Source organism: Lingula anatina, chromosome 3 (assembly GCF_051362555.1).
Source record: "Lingula anatina isolate TDL-2025a chromosome 3, LinAna3.0, whole genome shotgun sequence".
NCBI classification, from domain to species: Eukaryota; Metazoa; Brachiopoda; class Lingulata; order Lingulida; family Lingulidae; genus Lingula; species Lingula anatina.
Window position 1 is genome coordinate 10,369,225 of NC_141769.1, and position 18,916 is coordinate 10,388,140.

Sequence of the window (18,916 nt, forward strand, 5' to 3'; positions counted from 1 at the left end):
ACGAAAGTAAACAAAGAAGCTCTCATTGGAAATAAGATCTGTTTATTGAAGGCCACTAATATTTGACTTAGAAACTTACAATCATTTAAACCTATTTAAACAGGTTAGAAAAACCAACAGCAATATCAGCTTTATAACAAAGACATTGTAAAATGCATACACAATGTACATAAATAAGCCTAACCTTGACTACATTCGCTTCCGAACAATCCTATTTCTCAAGTAATATTGTTGGGTTACAGTTATGTAGGGGGGGGGTGGCTATAACCACACACATATCAAAGACAGCTGGGACGTAATAAGACATATTTTCGCTGAACAGGGCATTCAGGTGAACACGGCGCCACCAATTAGAACTAGTGGTAACTAACATATTTTCAGGTTAAACTACGCAGACTAACATGTTATACATGAAAAAGAGTATTATCTGATATAATTTTCAGATTTCTCAAGAATATCAACTTTGGATAGCTCAATAAAGTGTCTTCGACCTCAACATAAGGTGTCTAAAACGTGTATTCAAAAGTCATATAAAAAGCCTCATTCTGCCCCTTTTGGATTTTATATATATATATATATATATATATCCCCTTAGCAAAAAAATTGTCACCTACAGCAATTATACATGTACACATCGCTTCAAGGTACCCATGGTATCAATTTTTCTATTACATAATATTTAGGCAACCGAACATTGTGTAAATTGGGGATGTGAGTATTAGAACATTGACCTACCAAGCTAAACCATTGAAATACTCTAATACCAACGCCAACACATTTTTTACCAAGGTTCACATGGGTGGGAGTTTTAACCCATGGAATTGATAGACGGTTGGGTTGTTTCATGAGAACCATTTGCAGCAGATATCTATTGGAATTCTATTTGTAAAATGCGACTACATAAAAAATTATAACTCTTTTGAGACTATATTGCAAAGCTCAATTAACTGAGAGTCAAATTCTACAATGTTTGATATAAAGCATATGATATGCACATTTTAAGTATCCCTTCATTTTAATGCACAAATACATCCTTTACGATATGATACAATGATTAGTCATTTCTACTGAAATCACATATTAGTCCCCGTTGTTATGGGAGTTTTTGATTTCAGGAACTTTAGACCAAATGGGCCAGGGGTGTGGGGCGTCACCATCGGTGACAAGAGGAGGAGCAGGATTCCCGATCAAGGGTGAGAGTCTGTTCCAGGCTTTGTCACTATTGGTGGTTTCAGTCTGCTCTATTTCGAGCACCTCTACTGCTGAATCACCTATCCCACGTTTTGCTTGCACTGGTGAACACTCGTTGCCAGTGTTCGACCACGCCTCTGAACCTCTGAACCGTTTCATGTCTAAATGGGAGCTATTGACCGACCTTAAATTTTCTTCGCTCGTTATTGGAGTGACGCTTTGTCTGAAATAATAAGAAAATGGTGCGTTTTGGATTTTGAGCACTTTGGATGGTTTCTTTGACTTCGCTTTTACTGAACTTAACCGTAAAGCATTATAAATGTTACATTGTTGGTGACGTAAAGCATCTTCTTTGTTGCGTATTTTCAGCAAAGGCTACAATGAAACGAATACACGGCACTCAGCTCTAAAAACTTATTTGTGTATTCATTGTACCTCTAATTCAACTGATAAAATAAGTAACATTCCGTAGTCAAAATCATTAATTACACAAAAAAATGCAATGTATTGATCAGTTCCACCCATATAACTAACACCATTTTTCACCATTGCAACAAGTGCATGTGCTAGTGACCAGTGAACATCCTTCAGCCGAAATTTTCAAATTTGCTCAGTTTAAGTGAAAGAATTTTCTTTTACTGATCGTTAATGCCAGTCCTTACCGCGCAACGAGTTTCTTCTTCATTACTTTTAATCCAACAAATAGTGCTACCAATACCACCAATGTAAGAACAGTTGAAACGATAACAGGAATCATCCAGGTAAGTCTCTGAAAAAAGAAAAACACATAAAAGTGAATTTACTTCTCCCAGATTTCAACTATTAATAGCCAATTACATGGTCAAAAAGATATCCTCAGATACAAATGTGCAAAAAAGACTGAAGATTCACCATAATCGCCGTGTTGAAAATAATAAAGATAGTAAAGCATCTATAAAGATCAAATGAAACGCGTTATATATCAATTTATTTATCGCAAAAACGACTCACGCGTGTACAACACAATTGTATATGGAGTAGGCCTACACTGTCAGTGAAAAAAAATTTTGGTCAGTGTCAAAACCAACCAGACTAAAGCATAAAACGTCCTTTCCCTGAGAAATTATATAGAACATACTCGTCAAAATCATGTCATCTATACATGAGTGTCCAATATCTAATTTAATTTTCATTCTCTTTTAATTTCAGATTTAGCTTACGAGTAACACGGAGCACAGAGTTTTACCCGCACACTAATTTGGGACAGTTGCACAGCCGTTTCTCTGTCGCTTGCTCAATGTCACACTGACTTATGATACAACAGACGAAATGCCAGAAACACGTTCGGCAGTCACGTATCGGTTAGTGACTCTAACAGCCAAGGTGACAGCTGAGCGTGAACACAATTACTGTACTGCAACTGCTGCAACGCTTTAAGCGAAACACTGTCAAGCGTTAAGCACTAAAAACCAATATAAGCATTACCCTCTTCGTCTTTCTGAGGCGTTACAATTCAAATTGCCAAAATGTTGGTTAAAAAGTGTGATGCGACTTTATACCTACTCGCTAAATGCATTAAAATATATCTATGATAGAAAATTTAGGGGGTCTTACCTGAGGTTCATTAACTTCTGTCGTGCCTGGAAAAGCAATTAAAATCACAAAATGACATTTATAAAGAGATGACTCTAATCAGCCTGATAACTGATAGATGAGAATACGAAGATCTTCAATTTGAAAAGAAAGTTTGTCTTAACGAATGATAATGTTCTAGAACTTGTGCACGTTAGGCATATAATGATATTATGATAGACATACGCGCATTTTATTTGAATTCTACAATAAATTAAACGATGATAATGAAAATGGAGTTCAAAATGTGTTACCTGTGCAGCGGACGGCTCCCATACTCTTGTCATCAAATGCAAACTGACATGGCTTGCAGGTGCGAGACTTTTCATCAGAATATGTCCCCGGCATACAAGCGGCTGGTATCATAAATGAACACATTTATGACAGTTGACATTTATGACATGACAGTTGCAAGGTCAAATTCAAACTACATGTGTAGCAATAAGTTACAGATATATATTAGTAAGTCTTAGTTGGCAGCACAAAGAAAGTTAACATCCTCATTTTTTAAATAAATTTCTGGTTAATTCAATTTTGAATGAAATTAGATAAAACCTTTTTTCTGTTATTGATTATCGTACTGTTGACAGGTCATTTAACACTATCAGACAGCGCCCGTGTGTGCTTAATTCATTTATTATATAGTGTTTCAGTAAAGTGTGCGTAAACCACCACATTTCAACGAGCACATGGACATGCGCTTTTATGATTTTGCTCCTTGCGCCAGGCATACTTACCGCATAGATATTCAAACTCCACGCTGTGTTCATAACCGAGCGGACAAAGTGGGGAATCAAAGGACGCTCGCAGTTGGTTGTGGTCAATACTAACATAATGGGCGCCATGGGTGAAGATAAACGTTCCCTGGTACCCATAATTGTAAAGCACACGAACACTTCTCATGACTGACTGCCGCAGCCCACCATACTGTTGGTTCAGTTGTCCGTACGAGTTGTTGTGATCTGTGGAATTGGCGATCTCATTTGCCAAAATGGTGAATTGGGTTCCATCATTTTCAAGATGTGTTATGTTCGAAACGGTGACGTTGTCATTAAGTAATTGCATCAGCGTCATTTCTATGGTTTCCTTGAAGTCTAGCCCATCTAATGACATGTTCTGAAATAGGGTGACAGGGGTCTCCGTATCTGCTGCTGCTATTCGTCTCACAGCCATGGTTATTTGTGCCCGTGGCAACGCCACTCGCACAGGCCTAACTATCATTTGGGTGTGGTTCATCTTGTGTAAACCATGTTTGTTTTCTGCACTGCATTGATAAAAACCAGCATGAACAAGCCTGGGTTTGGGAATTTTCAGAATAGGGTCACTGCTGTTAAGAAAGACAGGAACTGTGGCATTATTTGTGCTGCTCAAATTGGTCTCAAACGTCCACGTGATAGTTGGAAATGGATCTCCAGTCACGTTGCACGTGATGTTGGCTGATGGTTCGTACCCCTCAAGTACAACCAGATCATTAAGGGTAGGCATCACCTCGCTTGGCGGTTCTTCAACTTTGAGAACACCCCTCGAAGCAACGCTAACTACGTGATTCACTGCAACGCATGCGTAATAGCCATCATGCATTTGTTCCGCAACTGGGATTTCTAAAACATTTCCGTCAATGTTTACGTTTAAGCTGCTGTTTCCATAAATCGGTTCTCCGTCTTTCTGCCATTCGAAGTAAGGTTCAGGTTCGCCTGTTGCGTTACAGGTCAAAGTCACATTCTGACCTACCAGAACGGCGATGTCGTGGACCTCGACAGTAATATTGGGTGCTGTGGCACAGAAAACTTTGGTTTCTCTACTCTGAAGCAGTACAGACAACAGCTCACCACTCAGAGCAACGGCATCCTCTGTTGTCAGCGTATCGTTTCTGACAATGCCAAGAAAACTGTCTTCAATTTGCGGTATCAGCTGCCGCATGGTGTCTGCCTGGGCAATGGAGACGTTTAAGTAAAGACGGTAGAAATCATAGAAATACATAAGTAAGCAATCCTCAAAACTGGAACACTTGTTCGGGTCTTGTGTGTCCCGTGTGTAATTCTCCATTGTTTGTCTCCATGCGGTGCCGATTGGGAAGCTTTTTGCCTTCTGGGTTTCCTCCTTCGTTGCATTTACAGCGGTATCCATCATGCCCACGTACGCACCTACCACCGGATCAGAGGTCACGTTGGAATTTGCAATCACATCTTCAAGGTCATTTTCAGTCAAGTTATAGTTGACGTAGGCATCGGTTTTGTTAAACCCAGAATCATTAAGGCTTATGTTTTCCACCTTTGTCATGCTAGTCAAATCATCCACCACTGTAGAGGCATTATCAATGGAATCTTTTGCCACTGATGACACGTTGTATAATGCTTCAGCCACTGTGGTCAAAAATGTGTCAATAACTGAGAACTCGTCACATTTTCTTTTGAACAAATTAATTCGATATTGTATGTAATTTGCTTCGGTTGAGTCGTTTGCATTAAGGCTGTCGGATTCGGGGGAGTCAATAGTTACATTTTCTCCATCAAAAATATCATCAAACACTGTTCCGTTGATGGAGGAATTAGACATACCATGTGTATCTCGCTCAAATCGTCCTCGCAGGTGCCTATATGACCAAAGAATGTTTGCTCTAACTAAATATTCCACAGACCGTTTTCCTCTTCCAGTAAGCAAACGTCCAATACCTTCAAATATCATTTTTACAATCTTGAAGGCTAGCTCTAGTATGTTTAGAAAAATATTCCTCAAATCAATCCTAAATGTGAACAATGTCCAGCCAGTTCTAAAAGCATTGAACTCGCATGAAACAGTCAAGAGAAAAAAGTCCCGTGCATTGATTTCTACGCCAAAACCACATCTTTTAATGTCCAGGATACTTGCAATTCCATAACGAATAAAGTACTCAAACGCCAATGTTATTCCACGTAGGATGAATTTAACTACCTCCAAAGCTGCTTTCACAAATTCGAGAAGCCATTCGATCCCTTTCAAAATATAAATCGTTAAGTCTAAAAATCCAACAGCAACATCGAGAAAGACTTTAGCTGCTTTTACAGTTATCTGGGCCACTTGGAGCGCCCCTTTAGCTATATCCATGGCTATCATAGGGATGCGAACGGCTATCTTAGCGAGTTCCAGAACAGCGTAAGCTATAGCTCTAAGAATGCGGCATAGAGCATTTGCTATAAGACAGCCAATGTCGGGGATGCGAATCGCACATGGGACCCACTGACAGCATGGAAAAGGTATCCAGCCACTGCATATCCTACAGGTAAGGCCCCACAAACAAATGTCAGGGCAATCTCGAATCTGGCACAAGTTATCCACATTTCTTTGAGCCCTCGCTAACTCATCAAGAGCCCTTTGAAATGGAATTTTTGCTTCCTCAACTTTCCGTTCAGCGTCTTCAAGAACTTTAACAGCGTTGTCAAATTTTGTCTTTTCAGCCAGAACTGCAGCCTTTGCGGAATTCACCTTTTCCTGTACTTCTTGTAGCTGAGTCTGTACTTTTGTTACAGAATCTTGGGCAGCAGAAATTCGCTCTTGTGCTTCCCTTGACTTTTCTTTCACTATATTAATCACTGAATCCCATAAGCTTCCATCAAAGCCCTTAGGCCCTGGGACAAAATATGCTGACATGCCCAGTCGAAAATGAACTTCTGGGACGTTAAATTTGAGATATACATTCATCTCAATTCGAAATAAAGATACAATTACAGTTTCGACGTAGGCGTCCAAACCGTTCTTTGAAATAAAAACGTCAATTCTTGTGCTATCAAAAACTGGCAAATCTAACAAAAGGATTCCATGGACAATAATATCGTTTTGTGCTCCATTTATGCCAATAGCTAATTCTAGTCCAGCGCCAGGGAATTTCTTGAAAAACTTGAACACTTCTCCATCATTTTGAAACATACCCATTATTCGAACGGCATCCTTGCCCTGCAGGAGAGCGTATGCTTTACTGTATCTGCTGCACTGAGCTAAAGAACCGGAGGAGTACACATACTCTAAGTCTAGCTCTCCCAGATCTATGCCAAATACCGTGAGCGAAGAAACGAATTTTATTCCAAAGCCAGAAAATCCCTTAAATGATTGGATAAGCTCGGTGTTGCTGAACTGAACAAATTCCCAGGCATCTCTTTCTAACTGCTCTAGTTGGGAATCGGTGTCGGTGACAAACTGATGAACAAATGTATCAGGTATTAACTCGGCTTCCATTTTAAGACTCTGAAAAGTCTTCCGTAATTCAATGACAAGAGTTTTGATGGCCCTCGTTGTGTTGCCAATCTCGAAGATACCCGTGCCATTGAAGCGAGTAAGAAATGCGTTGCTGGTTGACAAGAGATTGATGGATTGTAAAACAAAATTCTTCAGTAAAGATCGGCTGCTTTCCCAAATGAATCGGTTTTCAATGTCACTTAAACTTGTGTTCAGAAGCAGCATTAAGTTTTGTGCATCGTGGACGATTAAGGATAAGCCTACTTTCAAGTCGTTCGTTAATGCAACAGAGTCTCCTGAATTGGTATCTGGTAAAGGACTGTCATCAAAGAGAATGAAAACATCAACATCAACAGTGAGGTCAAATATGTTCTCTAAAGGGGTTTCTACAACATTCTGAAGTATACCTAAAGCCCTTCTTAGAGCCATGCTACATACAGTTGCATTAGGTGCCTGTTGGGCTATGTCATTTACGGCAGTGTCCATGTTCTTGCCTTTGGCTCTATTCTTCAGTAATCGCTTTTTGCTTTTGTTTTTTGGTCTTTTGTCTCTCTTGGATCTCTTTCTCCACTTGGCACGAGCGCTATTCTCTGCAGTTGAAGGTTTCTTGGTTGTGCCTGCTTTTGCTGTGGTAGTCCGTTGAGTGGTTGTGCGCCTAGTGGTCGTCGTGGATCTAGTGTTAACAGATGGTGTAATTGTAGCAGCAGTGTCTGTTGTATTTCTAAGATCAGCAATTAGATCCAAGGCGTCACACGTCAATTCAACCACCTTAAATGCATCCTCTAATTCGGCTCTACGGTCGTTGTATTGCCAAAAATCTTTCAGTGGGTTGAAGTTTAGGTGCATCGTGAAAAATAAGCCTGCTGGGTTTGCACCGTCACCGCAAAGACGCCGTGGTTGAGATCCTTCATGAAATTTACGTAAAACGTTCATTCAGTTGGAATATGACCATATGGGTGGGTGTAAGAATTAAGGAAATTTTATCATGGGAGTAGCAGGCATGTATTTTCGAAAAATTATCATTTTTAACTTAAATAAATAGGATAAATAAAAAATTTAAAACTGTACCTTGGGCAATCAGGGTATAACTTTTTATTGTGCTCACCTCCTACTGACAGGTACACGGAGCTTTCGGCAACGGCGCCCCCTAGGACAACCGGACCTAGCGGTGTATCCAGGACAATGTCCATTGACGCAGATGACGCCATCACCATGACATATTCTTCTGAGCGGCTGTACTCTGTCAACTACGATAAAGATAAGCGTTTTATTTTGCAGTATTTGTGGTTCAATCGAAAATGTACATTCATCACAAATGAAGAACATTATTACAATATTTAACTTATACAAAATCAGCCGGTTCCCAAATACGTTTAGTACACATCCTTTTCACATAATACTGTATGAATTAGATTTAGCTACATTTATGACCTAGTTTAAAAAGGGAACTATATGCTTACGTCAACAGGGTTGGGTACTTTAAAGAAGGCATCTCCTTGTGCCTCCCACAGAAGGAGCGGCCATTCCGAATTTTGCATCTCTGTCATTATCCAGACGTTAGCTTCTGAGGGCAAACTGAAATGTAAGAATGATGACATCTAATGTTTTATTGTTGCACAAAATATTTAATTCAATGTATAATATAGAGGTGTTAATGTTGATATTAAAACTGAAAAAATAATGCATTATACTACCCTTGTGAATAATAACAGATCAACAAGGAGACAGAGTTTTCCCAGGAAGTAAATGCGGTGCTGTTTCTTCCAAAAAGACGTGATTTTATAGTTCCACTTGACTTGAGTTTTAGCTAGAAGATATGAAGATTCTTTTTAAACCATTGTGAAGTTATTTGAAAGACCTTTTTAAAAATAGGTTTTCGCAATCGACCGTTACAGTGACTTGCTTTGCTTACACGTTATTTGCTTCAAGCACTAATGGCGACAGCCAGGCATGATTTTGTCAGGAATACTATCTCTGATATGGTCAGGTGTCACCAGAGAAACAATTTTGATATATCGACGAATGAAGAAATGAGGAGCCCGCATTCGAAGCTTGAGAAGGGTATCAAACATTCAAGTTACTTACACGTCTCATATTCATATCCAGTATTGACCTCTGAGATGGATACTCCACTACTCGCGTTATATCTAACATTATGAAACTTTCAAGAAGTAGAATGACAATCACAACACCTTACTAGTAAGCCTTGTTTAATTCTAAATTTTTTTAAGGAAGTGATGTACCTGAACGCAACCTTTTCATCCCCATTCCAAAACTCTCCCGTCGACGCGGGTAGTTTGACTTCAATTCGTCGTGTGGTTGACATGCCAATTCCATGTACACTGCCGTGAAATCCGAACGCGCTTACTGCACCAAGTATGTCAAATCTACCGGCTAAATCAACTTTGTTTCCAGGAAACAGAAAGAAGAAAGTCACATCTCTTTCTCCGCACATGTCCAAAATCAAACAATAATTTTCGTCTCCAGATAGTGTCGGAAGAATTAAGCTAGTTCCCCAGTACGTGAAATTCACACCCTCTTGGAATGTTAATATATTGTAGAATACATCACGGGATAGTGGCGCCCCCTGACAGCTACTGTGCACAGCGTTGTTCTCGTCCAACAGCTCACTGCCGGCAACAATACTGATATCAAATCGTGGAGACAGAGTGCTTTCGTATTTCAAAAGAGGTTCTAACCGTATATTACCCTGGAACTGGATCTCAGCCGACGAAAGGAGACTTCTAAGAAAAGAGTTTCTTTGAAGAAAGTCACCATCGTCTTCCGTCGTGAAAGTGGACGCAGTACATCGCTCTTGTAGGATGGAAGTCGCTGGAAGGCGTGTCCCGTCGTTGACAGACTGAGTTGGAGTTAAAGAAGACACTGTGAGGGTGTGGTTGGTTATCTGGAGACCGTTATGTGAAAGCGGAGAGCCTTTGTTTTCAAAGAAAACTATTCCAAACGTGAAAAAAGTATCCGTTTCCTGGGTTGATTTAAACCAAGCAGATGTAGACGACAGCCAAATCTGATTACACACACCGGCAGGACCATCAGTGACCAAGCTTAAGAGATAGCATCCTCTGGGCAAATTGTACGACTTAAGTCCCATTTTCGAAAACACATCTTCTTTTTCGCAATTCATACCAGTGTGCCCAGTCCCAGTACAGTTACATACGACGCCCGTTGTGAATGGTAAGCATACACCATTATTCATACACGGGTTGTTACTACACGGCTGTACGATTGTGCTTACGGGTGTACTCGTCACTGTTGTGGTACGCACAGTAGTGCTCTCAGTCGTTGTTGATGATGTCGTCGGTGGCGTCGCTGAAGTAGTTGTCTCCTGTAGTGCCGCTGAAGTAGTTGTCTCCTGTTGCGTCGCTGAAGTAGTCGTTTCCCGTGGCGTCGCTGAAGTAGTTGTCTTCTGTGGCGTCCCTGAAGTAGTTGTCTCCTGTGGTGCCTCAGAAGAAATGTCTTGTGTTATTGTACTTGTTGTAGTTCCATTAAAAACGGCCGTAAAATTAAACTCTTCAATGACAGCTTGAAAAAAATACATAAAAATAAAAAATTATATTATATAACGATGCTAGGAACTACAGCATATATAACATATTTCGATTGGCAATTGATATTTTCCGTGTTCTACTGCAAACTAATGGCGATACAAGTATGGTCACAATTTAAAGACGTTGAGTGCCCGTCGCCATCTTTTTATCAAACTTGGCAAGTGCATCGAATTTCGCATTCACAGATAAAGGGTTCTCTTTTCCTTAACATACAATAAAGCCCGTAATAGGACGTATACTTTCATCGTCATCTTCTTACCTTGACAAGTGTGACCGTCGCCTCCAAGGACGAAACCAGCTTCGTTACATTCGCAGTGGTAGGAGCCGTTGGTGTTAATGCAAATGTCGCTACAACTGCCGTTATTGACAGCACATTCATTTATATCTGCAACATACAGTATCAAAATATTGTCAAAATACCAATAAAACTATTTCCAAAAATTTTAAAAAGTGTGGACGTTTTCAAAGTCAGTGATGACCAATAATCAGACCGTTTGTTTAGTGTCTTTCATTGGACTGGCGCGTCTTAACTCATAGTTGGGGATTATTCAGGAAATTATCATTCTGCTAACTGAAATCTGTATGTTTTGAGACCATCCACCAAAGTTTTAATTCCCTATTGATTACAAGATTACAATTACAATTACTTAAAAGATTACAATTAAAACTGAATAGTCTAAGAACTTTAACACATCTTTATACAATGGCGTCCAGATATATTCAACAAAATGTAAATGTTTTTTATATTAAACCCAAGACCTACCTTCACACGATTGAGAGTCATTTCCCAACTGGTAGCCATCTTGGTTGCAGAAACACAGGAAAGAACCTATAATGTTGGTGCATGTGTCTTCACACCCACCATTAGAGATACTGCACTCGTCCACATCTGATGAAAAATAATGTTTCATGTTTTTTTTTATAATCGCAAATGGGCTATGAGAACTTTACTTTTACTTTACCAAAATAGTCATGCTGACACAAGCGACGTAAAATTACACTCACCGTCACACGAGCGAAAGTCTGCTCCTAAAATATATCCTGGGTCCGTACAAGCACACGCGAATGATCCATTTAGATTGTCGCACCGATCATCGCAGCCTCCATTTGCAACCAGGCATTCATTAATATCTGTAAGAGAGTTGCAGACATGTGTATGAAGTTTTGTTTGGAAGTTACCCCACTGGTTTTAACGTTGTGAGTCGGGTTATGGGGTTATAATGACCGTAAAAGTTAGATCCCGTGGTTTAAAACCGATTTAAATCCATTTCTCGATAACGTTTTGCACATTATACCTTTACGCAAAGTGAATTAATCTTACAATACGCCCTGGCTATCAGCGTCTATTACAAACTCTTCTCTAAAATCAGCATACCAGTTCAATAACCAGTATATTCAAATACATCATTAGATAAAAGTAAAACACTAAGGGCGGGCGTAGCCTGCGCAGAAGTAAAATACGGTCAAGGTCATTGGAGTACATGTACCTTACCTTCACAATTCCCATCCTTAGCGACGTATCCATCTGGACACACTGTTATGTTACAACCAACGCAGGGTGGAACCTCTGATAAAACATATGAAATTTGTACGGTGTCAAGACATCAGTGCTCATTTGATGCAATGTTGTGCTTACAATATCATAATTTATAATTTGACCATTGGATATCAGAAAAAAAGACTGGAAATGTTTTCATTCTTTAAATTCAATCAATTTTTTAAGATAATGTTTAAATACTCCTCTGATTAGAAAAAGATTGTTTCGGTTAAGATTTCATCTGGATTTGTCTTACCAAAGCAATATGCTTGTGGACATGCCACCGTCGGACTAAGATAGTACACCGTAAAGTCTGTGCAATTCTTGATTTGCACTGGCAGCAAGGACTCACAGCAGCTGTCAGGCGACCCAACACATGCTTCTAAGGTTATCATGTCGCCCTCTGGTATAGGCGTGTTGGCTGAAACAAACAAACAAAATAATTGGAATTTCAATTTTCAATTTTGAAAAAAAAAAACAGACAAACTCACTTACCAAAAAAAAATAATAATAATAATAACGGATAAAAGTGGTAAGGGATTAGTGAAATAAAACCAACGACAAAAAAGAAAAAAATACAGAGTAAATTCGCTTGGAAGTTTTCGCTTCATGCATTGCCTTGTTAATATTTGAGAATATGTCTTCAAAGAGTTCATCTTTCTTAACAGACTTGTGTTAGATTGAAATAAAAAGTATAATTCTCCGTTCTTTGAAACAACTCCAAAACAATGCTGATTATTCACAATAGGATAAAAAGCTACGTGATTATGTAAAACAGTGGTGATAAAATATTGTTACGTTTAGGCAAGCTCAATATATCTCGAATTAGATGTTTTTCCTATTAACATGCATTCACTATTTTACTAGTTTATCCAGAAGCTTCAAATATGTTAGGATTACATGGTTTGCTACGCAGTATTGCTAAACGACACTGTAAATAGAGCTGAATAGCCTTGGCTTTCCGATCTCTACGGGCTTTGTTCACTGAGTTTGACTGCAATTTGATGCCGAAGTACTTGTGTACTCTTTATTCGTGATTTTATTTCAAGGTTTTCGTCGTTGGTAAAGAACGCGGATTTTTGACTTCTCAAAGTGACGACTCTGGTCTTTCTTAACCAAATAGTACTCACTTGTATTCATCCAAACTGGTCCAGTCGTTCCACAAGCTGGTGACCCAGGGCAGGTCGTAGGCAGGTGAAAGATGGGGGAGTGACCTATCTTGTACCAGGTCCTCAGCAGTAAAGAGTCACATTTGGGATTGGTGGTGAAGTTGGTGTTATTTGTGCTCCTCTCAAAACCCACCGTGAGTTCCTCGTAGTTTTGACAGGGGTCATAAGCTAAATTATAGATAAGGCCGGACAAAATTAATAAGTTTGGTACGAATGCGACCGACCCTCGCATACCCGTGAGAAAATCGGCCTTTTTTGTATGTACGTTTTTCATTATTTATTTTTTCATGAAAAAATATCAGCTATGGCTTTGGTGTCGTAAGTGGGAGAAATAACCAACTTATCTCAATGCTTGTGCTTTTATGCTCTAAGATCAGATTGATACCTCCCCCCCCCCCCCCCCCCCCCCCACCGCTAACAAAAAAACATCGGCCCTTTAACCACTTGTTAAACATTGTGTGTTTAAAATACAAAAAAAAAACAAAAAAATTCGTCTACCGATCCTATTTTCCGAGAGGCGGCGATTGTTATGCAACCAATCATGTTAATCTGCCCTAATTGGTATGTTTTTTCGTAAATATTTTAAAATAAAGAAATGATTTCAAGCGCGTTAGGTTTGTATTCATATTCAAGCAAAAGAAAATTATGAATAGATCTTATAAAATTATGAACAACATTTTTTTGTTTTCCAAATAACTGTCCGTGTTTCTCACTATTTCTAAAAACGTATGACTTAGCACGCAGCATTGGTGTAAAATCGACACATGATCAATATCAGTTGTAAAGCCACTCTTTATTTATAGAAACGTAAGACATAAAATGTAGCGCTGATAGAGAATTAAGACTTATTATGACTCTTTATGCGGCACTGATACAGAATTCAGACGCGATCAGTTTCAAAAGCAAGGTGTAATGGAGATATGCTGAATTCTTTTTAGTGTGACTTTAATAAACACCATTGTAATAAATACCTCACAAAAAATATTATTCTGGCGCATACAAATTGCTAGTCTACATTGACAGCGACCTTGACTTACTTTCGTTACAGGTCAAGCCGTGGTAAGGCGGCTGGCATTTACAGGTGTCGGGCGCTATACAATCGCCATTATTCTCACACCCTGCAGCGCAAACAGCTGAAACAAAATCCATTCACCAGATTAATTTGTTAGCAATGCAAATAAAAACTTTCACTGACCTCCTAATTCCAGACCTCCAGTCATTATTTCTTTGACTAAAACACGGTTGCACTTTGGCCCTCTGTATGTATTCAGATCCGAACATAATGATCTGATATATGCAGGGCTCTCAATTCTATTAATATACTTCGGAAAATTCTACTCACTTTACTCCAGATATCTTCGTTTTTCGTGTGTCATCCCATTGTAAATTAAATTGAAAACAAACTATTTTGTGTGTCTAAATTCTATAAAAGAATACGTCGACTTACGTATGTCACAACTGCTAGTGTTTGTCGCGTTGACCCCAGCGGACCACCCATCACAGCAGTATTCTACTGTTACTGGGAGAGTGTCGTAGGCTAAGCTGTACGTGCTACAGTCGTAGTAGCTGGAAAGGTAACATAGCCATATGCTATTTACAGATGAAATTATCTAATCACTTATCCTGTGCCAATAATACTTTATTCAGCGCTCGGTCACATGTGGTATATTTATTTATTCATTTATTGTTTGTTTATTTGTTTGTTTGATTGTTTGTGTGTGTGTGTGTGTTTTTAATGACATTATTAAACAGTTTTATGTGTCTATTCAAATGTGGTTACATGTATCTGTAATTAGGGATTTGTGAGTTGCTGAACATTTCACCAATTATTATTATTATTATTATTATTATTATTATCGCAACCATTTCATTTATAATAAATACCACTGATATAATCTTCATCATTATTATTGCTGTTTCATAATCAAAAGTAAAATAATTCACTGATAATTTGTACAAAGCCTTAATTGCCAAAAAGATTAAAAATGATCAATTTTAAAATCATATTCTTTAATTCCCTTTTCACCGATTTGTAAATATACAAATACAGCCTTCCCACAACAAGCCTTCAACTTGCGAAAATATTGTTGCAAACGGTGATGTTATTAAACCGTGTTTATTTGTATACCGTTTTGCTCGTTGTGAAGACGGTGGCTATTTTAGCTCTTCTTGGAACGAGTAAACGAGACTGTGTCAATGTCTCGATTTCAAGTTGTATATTGGTTTGAGGCAAACACGGGAAATAAATATCCTTTTGTGCAGTCTTAATAACTTGACGTGGTTACTAAGTAAAGTGAGAATTAACAAAAAGCGTGCAGCAAATCTAAAGTCTAATGGCCAGGGCCTGGAATCTAGGCCCATATCAAATTTGCTTGTGTTGAAAATTCTTTGGATCAAAGCTGAGCGTTCCATCGATGTTTGATAACTGGTTTTGCACTGCCAACGGCACGTAATCCCGCTTCCTCCAATTTTTTTTTTTTTTTTTTTTTTTTTTAGATAATTCTACATTTTGTAATACAAGTATATCAATGTTCATCACGGGGGTACTGAATATGGTGTCTAAAGTCTAGTGCCTTGTTTCGTTTTTCGTAGACGATTCTGGCAATCAGAAACTGTCATTTTAAAAATACTTTGATCTTGGTTAGTATTTGGTTACAAGATTCATAAATACGCTAGAATGAGACGAGACAAAACAAAATTCTAAGAACATAATAAGCATTTTATGGTAACAAAATCTGTGCTTTGCGCTATAATTGATTTCACTTTATAAAATTAAATAATATAAGAATATTGAAAAAATGATTTTCTTCGAATGTAAGCAGTCGCCTAACTTCTTTGTTATATTTTAATGTGGGAATTTATTCATCGTACCCCTTACGACAGAAAGTTACCTGGTACATCTGCCCCAGTCCCAGAGTCCACATGGTACTACCGTTCTGCAAGATCGATAATGTTTGACCAATCTTGTGAAGTTTCTGTCTTCCGTTCTGGTACAAACATGTCTAAAAATAATGAAACAAATCTGCTTTTAATACAATGTACAAAAGTATCAACAGTGTGAGTCGTGTATGGAAAACAATGAAGAGAAAATTCGCCTTATATATCTGCATGTCCACGATACTGGGTAACAGCATTGGGACATGAGCATTAAAATTTCAACATGGCGCCGATCTTGTGAGCACGCTTTCCGCTTAGCATATGTATTTTGCTTTATATACATAAATTTTGGAAAATGTATTATTAGACACAAACAAATGTATTATTAGACACATACAAATATTATCAGGAATGGATACACTTAACTTCCCCGAGTTGGGAGCGCACGCTGCAATCCTGAATCGGCGGTTAAAGAGCGATGACATGAAATCGTTTTTCATGAATTACGCACTAAAAAGTGAGTTCCAGATATAACTTATTTAATTAGTCTCATTTAATATTTATGTGACTGGGTTAATACGTCATCAAGGGAAATCTGCACTGTTTACGCTAAGTCCCTGGGCCGGATCTGAATGGGGAAACGAAATTACACGCTAGCTGTGGTTTCGCTGCCGTGCGAGTCTAAAGGAAACGAAACCGGATTGGATCAATGCATCTGTGGTTACACGCTCAGATGACAAGATTTATTCACACATTGAAGCAGAGCGTATTTCAGGTATTTAAATCCTGAAATTGAACGATTTGTATTGTTCACGCGTATGGGAGATAGTACTTTGTACTGAAGTTGAAAATGGTAACGATGGTAATGCACAACAACCCGTTTTCTTCACCCACCAAAATTTGCAACGAAGAGCAATTTTGTTTTTTCTCTAGTGTGTGTGCCGTAAATGATCCCTGAGATGACCAAAAAAAATGAAAATACTTTTCTGAGAGATTTCTTTTCCATAATGTACAGCTGTAAAACCGACTGGTATGTCTGTGTCCCAGATTTAAACTCTGTTTTATGTATATATATAATAAAATATGAATAATATAAAATGTAAAGAAAAAAGGGCAAAAACCACAGTTACTAGAAAAATTGAGATAAAAATTTAGACCCCATTCCGATAGGTTTTAGATCGATCTTTCCCTGTGGGGAGTCTCACTAGATTACTGTCAGCTTACTAAAAGCCGTAAGGGGGTAATTAACTATGGTGCGCGCTCGGCTAACTGCAATTTAGCGTGAACCCCCATGGAGTTAGGTCGATCTAAATCTAAATCTCTGGATCGATCTAAATCTCTGGGAAGGCTCAACTGCTACGCCTGAGTTACGACTCGTTGGTGCAGCCGGACCCTGGGTTGTAGGTGTCCCGACATCAGGGCACTGGCGTCATAGTATCTGAGCTGCAGGTCTTAAAATTTTACTCTTACCCTGTTAATCCGCTGGACACTCCAAAATATGACAGAACGAACGTAGCACAAATCCCTATGGCAGCGAGAACGATTCTCCGTGACATTTCAATACCACCAATCAGTCTATGTAATAAGTTTCGCTTAATCTCACAGTTTTAAGACTGTTTCAGTAAATGATCCTAGCCACATTGGTTGAGTCTTGCACATATTGTCTTGTGTGCAGTGATCATAGCCCCACATCTACTAAGTATTTACAGCTCCGAAAATCTAAATTAAGTTTTTACAAATGTAAATATGAAAAAAAAAACCAAAAATTGCAGAGCGGAACCTCAGGCAATTATTTCTTTTAGCGATATTGAAAAACGTGTAGCCTACAAGACATAGCGCTGTATACTTCAATAGGCCTATGTGATGGATGCAGGTTCACCTGCACAAAGACAGTGCAACGCATTTGTTGTGACAGAAAACATTTTAAAAAGACGGGTTCAGTTATTTCTAAAAGCTTACGGGTTACCATAGACGTAAGTAAACAAAGAAACTCTTATTCGAAATATGATCTGTCTATTGATGGCTTCTGCTATTTGACTTGGAAATTAACAAATACATCTATTCGAACAGGTCGGAAAAGCCAACAGCAATGTCAGTTTAATAAAAAAGAAATTATGTGATGCATGTACAGTGTACATATATAAACTTAAACTTGACTACGTTCGCTTCCGAACAATTAAATTCCACTTTTCAAGTAATTAAAGTTGGATTACAGTTATTTGGGGGTGGGTGGGGGTGGGCTTTTACCACACAAATATAAAAAAAGGGGACGTAAAAAGACGGTTATGTTTTTTTTTTTTCAAAGTTTATCCATATCCTTGTAATTTTTTCTCCCATTTTCTTTTCCTTGGACGGATTCATAATTATATTTTATATCATAACTGTACATGATAACTATTAATGCAAACAAATGGATTCTCGTTGAACATGACATTCAGGTGAACACTGCGCCATCTATTAGAAGTAGTGATAACTTCTCAAGTTAAACTATATATTACATTTTTGTACAGATTTTTAAACTCAATGTAGTAAATTTTGTTAACATGAGTATGTGTATACGAGTATGTAGCTAATGTGACATTGAGAAAATTATTGCGTTTATAGTAACATTATCATTTTACAGTCGTGCAGCTTTTTGAAACTATTAGTGCATTTTGATATATAGATGTGACATCTATATGGTTTATTGTAATTAAATGGATATTTTTTAATAGTTGTTGGTCAATGTTGCAGTCGGCTATATTGTTGTGTTTGTC

At 38.4% G+C, this 18,916-nt stretch overlaps 1 protein-coding gene across 1 annotated transcript; it reads right to left on the reverse strand.

Moving 5' to 3' along the window:
* Positions 1-57: 57 nt before the first annotated feature.
* On the reverse strand, positions 58-18,016 carry LOC106170536 (uncharacterized). The gene is made up of 18 exons (XM_087008807.1): positions 17,631-18,016; positions 16,175-16,285; positions 14,731-14,849; positions 14,321-14,416; positions 13,245-13,451; positions 12,371-12,535; positions 12,070-12,144; positions 11,583-11,708; positions 11,341-11,466; positions 10,837-10,962; positions 9,255-10,551; positions 8,472-8,586; positions 8,117-8,258; positions 3,540-7,916; positions 3,057-3,158; positions 2,785-2,810; positions 1,854-1,960; positions 58-1,414 (listed from the first exon to the last, which is right to left on the reverse strand). Exons 1-18 carry the CDS (start codon positions 17,714-17,716, stop codon positions 1,081-1,083), a joined length of 7,737 nt encoding a protein of 2,578 aa, XP_086864933.1. The 5' UTR covers positions 17,717-18,016; the 3' UTR covers positions 58-1,080.
* Positions 18,017-18,916: the final 900 nt, after the last annotated feature.